Source organism: Pelecanus crispus, chromosome 6 (assembly GCF_030463565.1).
Source record: "Pelecanus crispus isolate bPelCri1 chromosome 6, bPelCri1.pri, whole genome shotgun sequence".
Lineage (NCBI taxonomy): Eukaryota > Metazoa > Chordata > Aves > Pelecaniformes > Pelecanidae > Pelecanus > Pelecanus crispus.
The window spans coordinates 49,801,175-49,818,491 of NC_134648.1; the positions used below are offsets into that span (position 1 = coordinate 49,801,175).

Below are 17,317 nucleotides of genomic sequence, written 5' to 3' on the forward strand. Positions count from 1 at the left end.
TTTTTCCTTTCTAAGTAGAATATTTCTCTTCTACCCTCAGGTGGATTTCTGTGTTTGAACTATATAAATAATTCAGGGTAACATTCCCATGACTTCAGTCTTTGTTAGGGTCTTTATTTTTTGCCGAAAGCTTTGCTAATTGTTTTCCAGCTGTTTGAATAAGCCTAGGATCTCATGTGAATTTTAGTACAATATTTTGAGTTAGTTTCCCAATTAACTACTTAAGGGAGTTATTCGAAACTCAGAATGCATCTGGGGAATATATGCCCTAAATAAGCATATCTGGTGTTGCTCTCCAGCACATTTATCAATATTACCCATTTAAAAAAATAATTATATGCATAGACAGGGTTTTTGTGGATCTGTGAGAACTTTGTGAAAAAGAGGAGTGCTTTGTGGTTAGAATCTGATTACTCCAAAAGTTGTCATCTCAAAATACTAATCCTTACACTTTCTTGGTGGAAAGAAAATGACTCTTTCAAATCAGTGGCTAATATTTTGGCTTACTAGAACTTTCTAACCCAGAGGTACTTCCGTTCGTGACTTTTGTAAGTTAATTTATCAACTCTGGCTAGAATAAGGGTCAGTAGCGCTGAAGTTCTTACACAACGTTAACCAGTTCTTGCTATGTTTACAGGTATATACACTATGTGTTTGACCTGGGAAACGGACCTAATGTCATCAAAGGCAACAGCGATCGTCCTCTTAATGACAACCAATGGCACAATGTTGTCATTACTAGAGATAACAGTAACACACACAGCCTAAAGGTGGACACTAAGGTGGTCACTCAGGTTATCAATGGTGCCAAAAATCTGGATCTTAAAGGTAAATTCTACAAGACTGACAGCTCCCCCCTTTATTCTTGCGGTGCTCGACCGGTAAACAAGAGAAAGCTTTCGGGAACCATGCATTACAGAACAGTAAATGTGGAATTTGCTGATTGGGCTTTCGATTGCATTTTTCTCTTTCTCTGGCAACTTTCTGTAGCAGAATAGTTTGTCATATTTTGCTTTTTCAGAAATTGATTGTCATCCTACAGTTTTTCTTAGTTAGGATGCAATTACAGCTGGGTTTTCTTGGGGGGTGTTTGGGGGGGGTAGGGTGTTTTGTGTTTTTTTGTTTGGGTTTTTTTTTTTTTTTTGTAGTAAAGGAGGCAGAAATTACTTCTCACAATATATTGCTCTGCTTCTAACTTTTATTGAGCAGCTGTTCAGCTTGCTATATTCATGTCAGGAGGGGGGAAAAGCCTCTCTAGAAGGTATGTAACTTCCTCCTTTTCGTATTGTTTACCCCTTTCTACTCTAGGTGATCTCTACATTGCTGGCCTAGCTCAAGGCATGTATAGCAACCTCCCGAAGCTAGTGGCCTCACGTGATGGATTTCAGGGCTGTCTAGCATCTGTGGACTTGAATGGGCGTCTGCCTGATCTAATCAACGATGCTCTGCACCGTAGTGGGCAGATTGAGCGTGGATGTGAAGGTATAATTGATTTCAGAGATGTTCCCCTCTCAAGTGCTCCCCTCTTACTTCATTGCTGTCCCCTGTGCATCTGCTTGTCCACCTTACTGTCCATTTCATTAGTTTGCTTTCATTGTGACATTCTTCGCTAGACTTATGTCTTCCAAATGCAGCTTAAGGATAGCTAGCTTCTGCAAGCAGCTTAGCAGCTGTTCTCTTGCATACTCCATCCCCTGTGAGGTGGTACCTGCAGTAATGGAAAGGATGGTACTGGAATGGACTGCTACTTTCTAGTACTTTTCTGAGAGTGGTTTATTAACATTACAGTAGTCTTAAAATAAGTACTCTTAAAATACTTTGAAAGAGGTTCTGAGCCTTCAATTCACTTGTGCTTCAGAGTGCCATTTTTTGGGATCCACAGAAGTAAGTATTTTGAAGACCAAGTAGAGGCAGGGGAAGTGGAAGGTAGAAGGAACTACCAAGAACCCCCAAAAGGGTTTTGGTCTGATCTTCACAGGAGCTGCTTTTTGATGAGGTGGGCCTCCAATGGAAGCATTGGGGGCATATTCTCTGCTGCTTGGAAAACCTTTCTCTTCTGTAGTTTCTCTTTTCTAGCCAGTTTAGAAACAAATGTGATGAGGTTTTTTTTGAAGCATGTAAATAGTAGTGATTTCTTGAAGCCTCTTTAAATAATTTATGGTTCCTGCTAAGCTCCCATTAATTAAAAGAATATTGACATCAGCAGCACTGACTCAATAACGTGCACATGGCATCAATTTCCAAAGCACTTGGGATACTTATCATCAAAAAAACCCAAGGTTTTGCTGGGTGGGTTAAATGAAAATCATACTATGTCTAGCTCCACAGTCTGCTGTGTTGGCTACCAGTCGCTAGGGGAAGATAGTTTTGTTAGTAAAGTTGTCTGGTATGCATGTTTGCCAAGATGATGTATGTCCTGAACTGATCCTTCAAGACAGGACTTCACAAAGTGAAATTACTCCTTGATCATATTTCCCTACCGTGTCAAGATTACAGGTTACATCATGCTGAATCCTTGCCACTTGAGACTGTCCCTCCTTAGGATTGGAAGTATCATCTTAGTGCTATCTTTGAGTATTCATTAAATGCCAAACTGGCAGTCCAATTAAATCTGATCCCTTCCTTGTCTCCCAGTGTTCTGGTTGGCTGGGAGCTCCTGTGCCTCAGCCCTCCTTCCACACTCCCACAATAATACTCTGGCTTGTGAGAATTTTGTGTCCTGTCACAGGAGCTCACTCAATGTCAAATCCAATTTCACAGCATTGGTAAGTGCTGCACAGCTGTAGGTAGTTCTTTTTTCTGTCTTTTCTGCTGTACTTAATAGTGTCTGTTAACCACATTGTTCCTTGTGGAAGTGAGTGTAGTATAGCACATTTGTGGCAGAGCCGAAATGTCAAAAGAAGCGCACCTTTTCTGTGTTGTTTACAACTTTCAAGGAAAAAAAATGAATTTGGGGTTTTTTTGAAAATGTCGTTTGTGATTATCCTCAGTGCACTGAAAGCTCTTCTTTAATCTTAGTAATTTCTTGTAATTCTTCTATTTAAAATTAGCTTAATCTGTTGGCTATATAGCCTGCATTTTATCCCTACTAAGCTCTTCTCCTTCAGAAGACCTCTCAGTAGACTAACCTGTTGTTCAGTGTGTGTCTTAGGAACAGAGTCGTGATGCTCTCCTGGAAGACTCTGCACCATTATTAAAGCTATGGTGTTTCCTTCTCTTGTACCCAGTATAGTTTTGTGATTTAGTGTCCTGTTACTGAGGTTGTGTAATGTCGGTGCCACTCCCAAAACATGTAATGTGGCACTTAATTGTGTGCCCATCTGGTACCAGCACAGCTGCTGCCTGAATGTGGAGACTGGTTCACTCTTAGAAATGCAGGAATGTGAGTTCCCCTTCTCTTTTAAAGCCCTTCAAACAAGATTCAAAGTTGGAGACAGACCTAAAAAACTGGGTGGCAAGGTCAATGATGGTCCTCATTTTGCCTTTGGAAGAACTTGATCTTGTAAAGCAGTGCCCATGCTATCTTCCTGAACGGTCCCTGCTCACTACCAAGGGAACTGCTGAAGAGGAAACCATTCTCTTTGCCAACATGTTTAGGGTTAGTGAAAAACCTGAGAATTAGGTCACCAGAAAGCTGTTCCATTTGTTTTTTGAATCACAGCGATCCCCAAGGCTTCATCTTGCATCTTGACTGCTGCCTGCTGGTGCCTGTTCTTACAGTTGCCACTGAAAGTCACACCTATCTCCCCTTTCTCTAAGGAAAGAAAAACTCTAAGTGTGTTCAGTCCTTATTTAAGTCTCCCTATTTTGTTTCCATTTGAAATGATCTTGGGTGCAGTCTTAACAACATTAAGGGCTGAAGTCCCAAGCAGTTCTTGTTGTCTCATGATGTTTAAGTGTGATTGTAACAAACAGTTGCAGGCTTTTTGAGTGCGTAGTTGTGCTGTGTGTTGATTTGCAGGACGCGTCCTTATTTCATCATGAAGCGCAGTGGGGCCGCATACATGATGAGGACATGCATGCTTAAAGAAATGTCATTCCATCCCCACATAGGAATCTTGCCTTCCAGATGTGGTGTGAGAGAGATTTCTGCTAATGCTTGTGTCTTGTTGCAGCTTTGCTTTCAGAAGCAGAGGAGATTACAAGGTGGCAGCTGTTTTCTCTGAAACTGTCAGTTTGATCTCAGGATAGAATCAGAGGACATGGGGAGGAAGGAAGCTTGGAGAATAGTAGAATGTGAGCTGTAGGTCAGCAGATAGCACTGTCCCACCTAAGACAGACCAGTACCACTACAAATGGGTGACATCATTGCATCCTGTTTGCATTTGTTATCTCTATTCATGTATTTCAGTACCCTATTCCATACCACCAATTAAGATTCACAAGTTTTAATAGGAAAACAATGTTCTTTGTCTTGGTTCTACTGCCACCTCCTTTTATTCAGTTTTAGCAAGCCATTGAACTTCCTTGGCCACATTGTTCCTCTAATTCAGCCTTGCTGTGCACCTAAGCACAAACCTGCCACACTATACAATTAGTTCTGTTCCAGTGATGGGTAAGGCAGTGCTCCTGTTTGAGCAGGAAGCACTGTCAATATAAATCCTATTAATGTGAGAGCTTTTTCTTTAGGACCTGGAGAATCCCAAAGCATTCTGAGGCCATATATAGGAGTCATTAACTGAAATGCAGGCATCCTAGAGACTGGAAGTAGCTGTTGTTTAATAGTGTATAGTAGTGCTAAAAAAAAAAAAAAAAAAAAAAAAAAAGCTCAAGACCTAAGGCAAGAATTACTTTATCTCTGCCTATCAGTTTTATTCCTATAATATCTTTAAATTATCTATGGTGGGATTTGTTTAGGATAGCACAGCTAAGTAACCTCTTTATCCCACTTGTTAGCTGAAGCGTCAGCTTCCTTTTGCATTACGCAGCATCCTTGTGTGCTGTAAAAACTTAAGATTTCGGCTTTTGAAGTCTGCTGCCTAGTCGCCGGTGTGCTGGACAAAATGACAGCTGCCACACTGACCTGTTTTGTGTTTTTATGTGTCCTGTAGGACCATTGCTTTTGGCAAAGAATTTTGTGGGTTATTATCTGGAAGAAGAGAACTCATGAGTATCTAAGATGTTGTTGTGGTTTAGCCCCAGCCAGCAACTAAGCACCACGCAGCCGCTCGCTCACTCCCCCTACCCCGATGGGATGGGGGAGAGAATCGGAGGAGTAAGAGTGAGAAACACTCCTGGGTTGAGATAAGAACAGTTTAATAATTGAAATAAAATAAAGTAAAATAATAACAATAACAATATAATAATAATAGTAATAATAATATACAAAGCAAGTGATGCACAATGCAATTGCTCACCACCCGCCACCCAGACAGTTCCCCAGCAGTGATCGCTGCTCCCCAGCCAACCCCCCCCAGTTGATATCCTGAGCATGATGTCATATGGTATGGAATAGCCCTTTGGCCAGTTTGGATCAACTATTCTGGCTGTGCCCCCTCCCAGTTTCTTGTGTACATGGCAGAGCATGGGAAGCTGAAAAGTCCTTGACTAGCATAAGCAGTACTTAGCAACAACTAAAAACCTCAGTGTGTTATCAACATTCTTCTCCTACTAAATCCAAACCACAGCACTATGCCTCGTACTAGGAAGAAAATTAACTCTGTCCCAGCCGAAACCAGGACAGATGTCGAATGAGCCCATGGAGTTAAAGCTCCACACCACACACTCCTCCTTTTTTGTGTGTGGTGGTCTGGTTTATTTTTATTGCTCTTCTGTAATTGCTGTGTTTCTGATTTTTCGGGAACAACAGGCAGCTCTTCATTGATCTTGAAGGTCTGGTCAGATCTGTAGTGGCAGCTTCTGTTTCCCTGGAAGGTGTTTGGTAAAGCCAGAAACCTTCTTGCTGCCTGGTGTGTAAAATCTGTTCTGGGTTGATGTGCTACACACAACTGTGAGAAGAATGAAGTTTCAGGATAATGACATTGTACCAATATATTTATTCATTTTCCACAGGTTATCTTCCACTCTCATACTAACTGCAGCTTTCATTACCATCTTTTATGTAACAAGAGGCCCCTTCCCCCTACCACCACCCAATAAAAGGGGTTGGTGAGAGGGCCTGAGAGAAAAGGTACAAAAGGTAGGGAAGCAGTTAAGACTTTTAATGGTCTTTGTGTCAGTGTCAAGTCAGGCTACTGAACTCTCTGAAGAGACAAAGTCAAGTCTCGTCTCGGAAAGGACTTCATGTTGGGGGCCCACTTCTACTGGAAGCTTACAGGCAAGTCTGCCCCCTATTTTGGGCCTTGCTCTCCACACCCATAAAATAGGCACATGGTGTTCATCTGTTTTTGATGAGAGTATGGAATTCAACTGTGTCCTGCAGAGCACTTTGAAGTAGTGAGTAGAGGCCCCTAGAGATGAGCAAAGCATTAGAAACTGAGGAAAAGAAGCCCTGTTTAGTGAGCTGATTCTCTCCAGTCTCCAGCTCAACAGCTTACAGACTGCAGTTGGAAATTTTTATACAGCTCCTGAGTTTGTTTTATATAGGCTCTTTCCATTTTTATGTCAGACATACACAGCTTGAGAGAAAAGATGTCTGCACTGTAGTGTGTATGCAAGAGTTGGAGGATGGAGGAAGTTGTTCCAGGTGATCTTCTTTCCCTCCTTGGAAGTAAACCATTTTAAACTTCGGATCAGCTCCTCCTTGATTCTAGACTTCTAAAATCAATTCTTTTTGCTGAGCACTTCATTCCTGGTCTTACTACTAGATGAATGGATCAGTTTATTCCATCCACAGAATTCAAGATTGAGTGACTCGCGGCTTTTTCCTCACTGGTCCTGGAAGAATTTAAGCAAATGTCCAACCTTTTGTGGAGTTTAAAGACACTACCCTAAATACTAATTTGTACTTCTTGCATTTGGGGTGGGTTTTTTCACCTCTTTATTAATTTGCTGTATGTTCTCCTGTGTTTTTCCTTTTCTTTGTTTGGACATCCTTATGTTGCTTACCATGGGCACTCAAGCGATCTTAAATTCAGCTGCACGCTCTAAATACTTGCGTTCACCCCATCCCGCCCCCAGCCAAACAAACCTAACAGCAGTGGTTAAAGAACGTGGTATTTCTTCTACAAGGCAGTTTTCTATGTGCTTTAGACATGTGGCTTCTTCCTCTTCTATTCACCTTTCCTCACCTGTTCCACTGATAACAGCTTCTCACAAAGAGTGATTATTATTAAACTGGTTGACACTGTTCCAGATGTTTGGGGACTTTTTGTTGTCCTAATTTAATCTTCTTCCAGATCCTGCAGTAAAATCATAATCTTGTGCTGCTTTCCATGAAATAGTATAGTTAACCTTTGGAATTCACTGGTGCATGAAAAGCATGAATGACACATACAGGCTGGATAATCAGGAACATGTTTTGCATACTAAGCAGTATGTGGAAAAAAAGAAAATCTGATCTCATGCTTAAAATCTCACAGCAGGATAATGTCAGAAAGGATTTCACCCTTCATCTGCTCAGTAGTGAAACTTCAAATCCAGTGATACTTCACTTTCTCTGTGGAATCAAAGGTTGTCTGTTGAGGAGAGGAGCGTTAATATACTCCACGATGGTTTGACAGCTCTCCTTTTCTTTATGCTTTTTTATTCTGTTGTCACAGTGCTACTGGAATTATGGAACAAATATAAGCTTTGCTCCAGCTCAGCTATGAAGATGAGGAGCAGGGCAGTTAGGCAAAGTGCTTGCTTGTTAAACAGAAGTTACTTTGTTAGAATACATGTCAAAGCAGATGCATGGAGAAATGCATTCTTTTCCTATTTCTGCCCCTCCCCCCTTTCTTTTGCATTTTGTTTAAAGAACAGTGGGGATTTTATGGCTGTGTGTAGTAGAGCAGTTCCAGAAGTGGGAAGAAAAATCTGACCAGCTCACAAAGGAAGGTAATTGCCATCTTGAGTCATTTGTGGGCTCTAAAACAATAGTGAAGATTCAAAATGTTAAACTTCATAGGAACCACAGGAAATGGCATCTGTACATGCCAGTTCTGATTTATTGGGTTGTAAATGTAAAAGGAGACAATGGGAGAAATGGAGAGCTACCAATCTCTCTTCCGTATCAGCTGTGATATTAGAACTTTTTAAGAACAGAAGGTTATAAAGGTGAGTATGCATTTCTTTAACACCCACCTTTAGACCAGTGAGGTCAGTGATTTGGTGTTTTGTTGTTCCCATTGTGCTGTATAATAGAAATATGTAACCTTCCAGTGGCAAGGGATTCAGGAGCTGCTGCCTGTACTCCCATCTTTGTCCTCTGCTTTCTCCATGCCAAAAGAGAAAACTTAGAATCAAGGTATAACACATGAAAAATCTATGTGGCTTCCTTGTGAACCAGACTCCATTTAACAAACAAAACCAACCCAAAAAACTGTGCCTAAATGGAAGAGCGTCAATGGTATTGTTTTGTTTTGCTTTTTTATGCCTTGCAGTTTTCAGAAAGTGTACTTGGATCTTCAGTCAGACTTGATAGATCTATGATTCTCTTTTGCCATGTGGACAGTGATTTGACCACAGATAACAAGATCATTCCCACCTAGGTGAAATAGCTTGTACTACTGTCATTTCTGTTGATTGCTCTAATGTGATTGACAAAGACTATATGGGTCTAAAGCCTGAGCTATCTCTTTGCCTGTTGATGCAAGTTTTCTTAGGGATATGTTGAAATCCATGAGCAGGCAACAGCTTCTGAGGGAGCAAGGTTTTACTGTCACTTTACATCCAGTGTCAAGTTCAGTTCTTGGGATAAACAGAGGTTGTCATCTTCCAGAGTTATCAGTCCCCTATGGTTTTCTGGCAATAAATCCACTTTGGACAAAAAGCCAGTGCAATCTGTGCTCTCATGAGAGACAGAAGATTTAAGTTCAGATCCAGAGCCTGGATGTAGAAACAAAAGAAAAATATTCTTGACTAATGTGCTCAAAGTCAAATAGATTTTTTTTTTTTTTTTTTTTTTTTACTTAAATGGATTCTAAGTATTTCTCAGATGAGACAAAAATCTCATTACCAATCTTAAATTATTGGTAAATGCTGAGAGATGGGTGTTAAGAATGTGTTTTTTTTTTTTTTTCCCTTCTCTTTCTACTATCTGTAAATTCTGTGACCTCATGTGTATGTGAATGAAACACATTTCCTCTCTTCTATGTGGCTTTGTTTTCTGTTGCTTGGTTGGGTTAAGGTGCCGATGTCCATCTGTGTCCTTGTTGCTTACATTGTCATTCCTGCATGTATTGATTATGCACGTTGGTGGTGATTGTTATACCAATTGCTTTTATTTATTTATTTAAATTGATGTGACCCTGGTTTATCTGCCTTTATACTAACCTGTTGTTTATTGTTTCTGCTTTTTTTTGGTTTGGGTTTTTTTGGTTTGTGGTTTTTTTTTTTTTTTTTTTTTTTTTTTTTTTGCTAACAAAGTTGAGTTGACCAAAGCTGACCTGCAAGGTAGAGAAGGTTCTTCTTCCCCATTACTGGTTTGAACTGAAAGATGTTTTTATGTAACATTTGGTGCCTTTTACTGGATGCAGTCACACCTCTGAGACAGAAACAGAATGACAACCACCCCCCCCCCCCCCCTCCTTTGGAGGGCATGTCTGGATTGAAGAAGAACATGGCAAACAATGGAGGTGTTTTTGTGACCTGGGGGGTTTGACTGTATCAATCCCTGAATATCCATAAGAACACAGGTTGATTTCCTGAAATGCCTAATGCTTGTTCAGGCAAAATAGCTGCTGTGTGACATAGAAGACCCTCAGAGCTTTACAGAACAAAAAGCTGACTTGGATTCTTCAGTACTGATCTTAAGGAGTGAGACCAGGAGGTAAAAGCTGGTTTTTTTAACTTAGACTTTGGAGGAAAAAAAACCAAAACAAACCTACCCAACCCCACAGAAATAACTTTCTAGAATTTCCATTTAAAAAAAAAAAAAAAAATCTATAAACTACAAATTCCCTTAGTGGTTGGATGGCATTTTACAAGCAATAATTCATCAAACATATGGTTGTGCCTGATCCTTTTGTACCTGCTAATTTTTGTATCTCATAGGTCTTTTTTAGAACCTTTTACTGGATGGTCTCTGATTTTTTACAAAGCAGATAGGGGTCTTTCATGATGCTGATCCGCACATGAAGTTCTTACTGACATCTTTTGTTACTATCGCCTGCTAAGTAAAAAGGAATCAATCAATGATGTTTGAGGCTGCCGTAAGCTTGAGGACTATCTGGATAGTGTTAAAATACTAAAGCTACTCAAGTGAAAGCCATTAAAGAGACTTGAGAGTAGCTTAAGTAGAAAAGGGGGGAAACAATGGGAGAAACCAAGGAAGGTGGCTCAAAGAGGAGAGGCCAGATAGTCACTGAGAACATGCCACTTGAATTACAGAGAGATGATGGGGTAAAGAGTGCTGACAGAAAACCAGTTTGAAGGCTAATTCTTAGGAGGCATATAATGAAGGAAGGATTAATGGTACAAATACAAACAAATACCCTATTTCCCTGGGACATAAGTGAGGAAACCTGCCTATTAGAAATTAATAGGGCTTTGATACTAGTATAAGTGGAGAGATGTTTTCCACAGTGTTGAAAGTTTTTCCCTTTAAACATGACAGTGAAAGTATACTTCCCAACTCATCTAGAGAGACTGCAATATAGAGTACAAATTAATTTATTCCTGAATGTTGTGGAAGTTTAAGAAAATGCTCCTCCTTTTTAATGGAAGAGGAGAGAATGGTCTGGGGTATAAGGGGAAGTGAGAGGCATTGAACAATGTGTCTCTGTTTAATAGTCCTGAAGTCACAGATAGTATCTGGTATGGTATCAGATTAATCTCCTTGAAATTTTATGTCTAAGCCACAGGTTTTCTCCCACAACAAAACCTTAGACTAAACGTGCAGCGTGTTCCTGTTTCACTGTCTGAGACACAAAACTTCCCAACATTTTACATGTCACTGGAATTAAGTTTTTGTGGCTTTAGTCATGTGCTTCATAAACTCCTTTTCTATTCACCATGTTTACTGTGAAGACCTGGTGACATTGCTGACCTGATCCAATGGAATAGATGCAATTTTCAAATAAAAATATTCTTGTTCCATACTCCACGTGTAGGCAGGTAGCAATTACCTTTGCTTCAGAATATCATCTGTGTTTTTAGGTAGAGTTTGACATTCTATGGCTCAGTAGAAAAAGGTAAAAATATATTTGGAGGAACCAAGGAAATTTTAATGGGTAAACAGTTTATTACTGTAGCAGTTGTTAACAGACAGAAGCATGTTAGGAGGCACCCTCTTTCCCAACAGATAAAGACATTGACAGCCTGAGATAATTTTAGCCGTTGGATGTGTATGAAACATTGAATCTGAAAGACTTGACAGCCTAGAGGTAGGCAGAAGTTAGTGTGATGTGTTGTGCTCTATGCATATGGAACATCTGACTGCTATCACATTTTGTTGGCATCTTTAGCCTATTCCCAGCTGTAAAAAGTTGAAGGACTCTGTTTTGTAGTGGTTAGAGATTTAGAAAGTATTAGGTGCTGCCTCTAGGGGATTTCTGAAGTTTATGAAAATGAAAGTGATAAAGGATGAGATTTGAAAGAATAGGAAGGATATGTGGGCTGGGACCGATGTGAGGAGAAAAAGCATCCTGGAAGTACACTGGAGTGTAAATAGCTTTAGGATTAAGGTGTTCTATGCCGTCCATTCAGACTGTGGGAGGGAATTTGGGACTTGCATTAGACATCGGCAAATATTGTGTGTCTCTGGCTGCAGCCGCTGTTCTCTCTAGTCACTTGTGTGTCCACCAGAATTCAGAATACATGCCCAGGAGTTTCTGCTTGATTTTTGATGTCCATTGAAGTGGATGCAGCATGAAGAAGAGGTCCCAGAACAGACAGATTTGTTTGTTGTTTTGATTTTTCCAGAGTCCTCAGAACCTAGAGACTTGTCACAGCATTGAAGATTATTCCAGCTCAAGCTTATATTGTTACAGAGGTCTTAACCCTATAGGAATATTTGTCCTTCAGATGGAGACACCTGATCACGCTGAAGCCTAAGGGGAAACGTTTGTCTTGAGTACATAATGTTGATTATTGGCTTTTCAGGAAACCAACCTTTGCTAAATACGTTTGGCTATTTCAGAATAGGCCATGAGGCGTGGTACTTTTGTACTGCTGTGATTTGCAGTGGGGAATGGTGTTTTTCCAATTGACTGTATCTTTCTTGTTCACATACAGCCTTTTCAGTTTTTCCTTTCTGCTTTTAGTTTCTGTGTCTGTATGTCTGAATACTGTTTACTTTCTGTACTTCATCTACATCTCCCTGTCCCTTGTCACATCTCGGGTCTAGGCATACTCCCTTTTATGCAGTTGACTTTTTGTTGTATGGTTGGGGTTATTTTTGTTGTTGTTCTGCCCTCACCGGCATATGTATGAGCACTTTGCTCAAGACCTTTCAGGTTGCTTAGAGATGGAGATTGGCAGGGTGACAAGAGGGGGGAAGATAGGTATATGCCAGGTTTCATGGAGGGGAAAAAACCCCACCACCTTGTAGATCCATCCTCTGCAGACTGCCATTGCTGCTGATGCCCTTCTGTCACCTTGAGGTAAATGTGCTTTCTGTGGGAGACTTGCATATTTGTTATTTTAACTAGCACCAGCCCCTGAAATTTTTAGACCAGCCACGTTTTTGAAACAGAAGGACTCAGCATCATAACTGACATTAGGTGATTGAAGAGTTCAGGTTCTGTTAAAGTGCTGGAATAAATGGCTGTATTTTCAGAGGACTACAGAATGCTGGCTTTTGAGTTATCTCTGACAATGGGTAATTTTAAATATGGACCCTGCCAGATGTCTAACCTTATTTAGGCGATGTAAGAGATGATGAGTTCTTAATGAAATCTGGAACTGAGAGAGCTCAAAGAGCTGGCCTTGCAGTCCTTGAAAGTCCCTCTTGGTGTTTTGGTTCTAGTTTGCTAAGTTGAAGTTACTCTGTGATATCACTGCTTTCTACCACCCGTGACTCAAAATACAGGGTCTAACTTTCTAAATCATGCACTGAACCTTGACTATACTTCAGTTTCTTACGTTTGTGCACAGGTGTCAACATGTCACCATTGGTATTTGACAGTTACAGTATATAAGATATGATCCATCCAGTGAAGTGATGGTTCAGTCTCAATTTTGCTCACTTTTTACTAAGAAAAAAATATTTTTTTCCAAATTATTCTAAAATTGGAAAACTTAGCTAGATTAACTTCATTTCCTCCTTAACCTGCGATAAGAGTGAGTCCTGGAACAGGTTTATATTCTGCCTAGTGCATATGGTTGCCAAGACCTGATGCCTCTCTGAGCTGTACTGGGCCTGCACATTGAATTAAAAAAAGAAGACTATCGCTGGTTATGAAAGAGGAGTGCTGACAGAAGTAGACTGTAGATTTATCGTAGGTATAAATTACCCAGCATAACATCCAACTGGTAGTGGCAGAGATATTTCAGTACTTGATGGCATTTGCAATTTAGGAACTACAGGACAAAAGAAGCACCTTATTCTGCAAAGACAGTAAAGCTGTCTTGTGTGTGTTACTTTCCTATCTCTTCCTAACCTCTTTGAAGCTACAAGGAAAAAAGTTGGGAGCATTTAGGGAGATGGAGGGTGAAAATGGACCCATGGTGCCATTGAACCTTGCCTGTTGCAGATCTTCATCTTACTGAGAAAATAATGTTGACACAAATGGTAGATTCCTTTCAATAGGAGTGAATTTTTGATGTGTGAAGGAAGGTGTTATGTGCAAGACCAAGAATGGTTTGCTTAGCTTAATGCTTATTGCTAGTTATGATCAAAGCACAAGGCAGTTGTGTTATAATCTTGCAGCTGTTGTATAAACAAACTGATTCCTCATGTAACTCGGAAGAATGATAAACACAATACTGTCTTTTTCCTAAAGTTCCTTTCTCTGCAAAGAGCTTTCAAATGACACAGCAGGAATGACTTCTTTTGCCAGTGAAATGCGCCAACCTGTGGGATGAAACATGGCAGTTTTAGCAGTGCGCAGTAGTAGAATTCATTTTTTTTTAATTTTAGGGCAAAGAGAAACCTTCCATACAGCTGAAATTACAGGAGAGAGTTAGGGAGACAAAGTAATTTTTCCAAGCAGAATATGGATAAGAGATCTGGCTACTGTATTCTCCTAAGGTGATTTTCTTCAAATACTTAGTGGTAAAACTAATAAACAAACCATATATCTGGCTAGGTAACTTGGAAGAAAAGTTTAATACTGGACTCCTTCCCAGGGAGGAAGACCTAACAAGATCTCAGATCCTGCAAGTCCTCAGATACTGAGCTGTTCCAGTGAAAATTAGAGATGCAGAAATAAAGATCAAATGGACATTTGACAAAGAATTCTGCCTTGTCATCTCATATTCCTAAGGAGCCACCTCTGTTGGTAGGCTAAGTCTGGACAGGAGGAGACAGAGCAAGTCACGCTTCCACTAGCAGGGATGCTTTCTGCAGTGGGGACTTCTCCACTTTTATTCTGTATCTACTGCCCACTCACTCCCCTCTCCACTGTGCATACGGCATGAAGAAGACAATGCGCCAAGCGCAGCTACAAGCAGACAACAAAAGCAAGGCCTTTGAACAAAAATGCACTCAACAGAAATAGCAAGTGTTGTCAGGGTGTTGGAAAATTAAGGAGAAAATTGAAGTCAGCATGCATATTTTATTAATTAAAATTATAGTGTGATTTATCAGATGTATCTCAGATTATTATGTGAGGACTAGTTCTGAAACTTTGCTTTTAAATACTTTGACTGCTCTAAGTGTTGCCAAAAGAATGAGATTAAAAATAGACCTGGACCCTGATGGCATTGGTATTTTAGAACCAATTCTACTGCTGTATATATAAATTGTTTGTCGTTGTCTCTTTCCTTGTTCATTGGCACTAAAGGGCATGTGCGTGGTAACACAATCTTCATGTTTTATAAGCCTTCCTGTGCTTCTATCGCTTTGCTCCCTAATCCAAAATCCTAATCCCCTGTGACATCCCTGTTAGTTGCTCTGAACAAAATTCTGTTGCCACAGATGGAGGATTATGACATGAGGCAAGGGCTGTAAGCAGGAGGAGTTAATGAGCTCTGAGACAAAGATCCTTTTACCATGCAAATGGCCCATAGTATTAAGGAGTGAGGCAAAGCGTAATACCTAGCATCTATGTTGTGCCGTCACAACGGACTCTAGTGGATGGCAGATTAGGCTTCGAGCTTTCTTGTGGTATTGTCAAGCTTTCAAAATTCCTCATCGTTGTGTGGTTTTTTTTCTTTTTCTCTGGCTGCTTTGAAAGTACTGTTTCCATCTTCACAGTTGGGTTTCTGTAAAATACAGTTCAGAAACCACAATTCTGGTCAAGAATTCAAGTCCTTTGGCTCTCTGGACTCTCTCACTGCAAGCACCTCAAGCTGCAGGTACTAGGCTTCATGCAGTCTTATTCCTTGAGTAGAGTAGTGGTCCTTTCTCTTGTGGCACCTAGACAAAAGATATACCTGTTAGATGGTGCCCATTGTCAAGTCCAGTTACTGATCAAAGTGTTCTCAGAAGAGTGTAGGAAGAGAGGGAAAACATTGTCATTGAAAATGCTGTTCTGCTTTGCTTCTATGCAATGGTGTTTACAGTTGATGCTGTAGCAAGTTTGCATAGAGTCACAATTGCTTTCTGTTTTTATTTTCTAAATATATATAACTTGCTTGTTTATACCTCTAGGAGTGTTGGTATTCATGTTTAGGGTTAGAGGTTAAATAATGGGATAGTAAGGCACAGGAGAGGTATCAGTTCCTTATTGCTTATCCTCAGAAAACTCAGACATTTTAGACAAAATGACAACTAATATTCTATTTCAGATTGTTAAATGTCATCCCTTCTTTTGCTGGGCCAGAGTAAGTCTGAAGTGTTAGACCCAAATCTGATGCATGTGTATCTACATAGTTATATCCGTGTCTTTTATAAGTGTAAAGGCAGGAGGGAAGTGTGTACATACATGTGCCTACCAGCCCATGCTGTAAAGTCTGTCAGCACTGTTGTAATGCTAGAAGTGATCTGTTAACTTCACATGGTGCCAGTGAGACCACTGGGATTCATACAGCTGCAAAGGAGAGTCAGGTGGGTGGGAAGAAGAGGTGGAGAGGAGGAGAAAAGTGTTGAAAAATGCTGCTCAACTTTCAGTATGGTAACACACGGTTTTCTCGCTGTGACTGCTGCTGCCGCCTGTTCAGTAGGTGAATTTTCTTCCAGGGATTTTGTTGTTTGCTTTTGTTATCCATGCTTATGCTTTGACCTAGAGGTTTTTGGTTTTGTTTTTTTTTAACAGTATAACAGATCGTGAAAGAAACTCAGGTTTTTGTTAATGATCAGTTAAACTCTCTGCCTACTGATAGTCACATGTTCCTTCTCATTTCAGGAGAGTTGTAGAGAAACACAGATAGCTAAAAAGCTACTGAAATTCACTCATTCTGTTCTTGAAGTGGGGAAAGATGATCTGGTGGGAAGAGCAGGAACTCTGCACCAAAGCTATAAGGGTCCACTCCTGGCTTGGTCTTTGAATTGTTGGGAGGATCATGGCATGACATGAGGCTTCTAGTTAGATGTGTGTTCTGCAAAGGCTAGTAAATGTGGAAGTGCCCAGATGCACAATCTGAATATCAAAGATGCTGTATAACTATGGGATTCAGTGAAATCACTGTGAGTGGTGTCAGATGAAGGTTGAGGGGTCTCATTTTGGGTTAAATATTTGAAAATGCTGTTTACGCTTTGGTGTGTCCTGTCTCATCTATAAAGTACAGATGGTGGTGCTGATGTGATGAACAGTAGGATGAGCCTTATGGATTTACTGTTGCTAACAAAGACTGTGACAGAAGATACTGGGATGGATAGAACAGTTGTTGCTTTGTCTTTATGCTATTGCCCTAGACTGGAACTGATTAACAAACAGATCTCAGACAGCCTAGTGTGTTGATCCTCTACTCTATTATCTACTCTCTTTCTTTTGTTTCTTCTTCTTTTACAACATGTGCAGGATATAGAATAGTAGGTATGTCAACTATAGTTGTACATTTTATTTGAAGTACTGCACAATAGGAGCAGCATACCTTTGTCTAGAATGCTGGAGATAAAATACTTTCCCAGGAAGTAACTTCTAAACTCATGTTCTTATAATCTATGGCTCGCAGCTTCACATCTGCCCTCAGGTGATTCAGAACCTAGCTACCTCCTTCTGGATGACATACT

At 40.3% G+C, this 17,317-nt stretch overlaps 1 protein-coding gene across 25 annotated transcripts in view; it reads left to right on the forward strand.

Moving 5' to 3' along the window:
• NRXN3 (neurexin 3) overlaps positions 1–17,317 on the forward strand; it is a 1,006,895-nt gene that overhangs the window by 416,751 nt on the left and 572,827 nt on the right. For 24 of the 25 annotated variants that reach the window (XM_075711856.1, XM_075711855.1, XM_075711861.1 and 21 more), the window contains 2 exons: positions 638–828; positions 1,309–1,482. In XM_075711856.1, the coding sequence (XP_075567971.1) occupies positions 638–828; positions 1,309–1,482 (365 nt within the window). Of the gene's footprint in view, positions 1–637; positions 829–1,308; positions 1,483–9,468; positions 9,496–17,317 lie in introns of all 25 variants that reach the window. The other variant, XM_075711867.1, reaches the window with a different exon arrangement.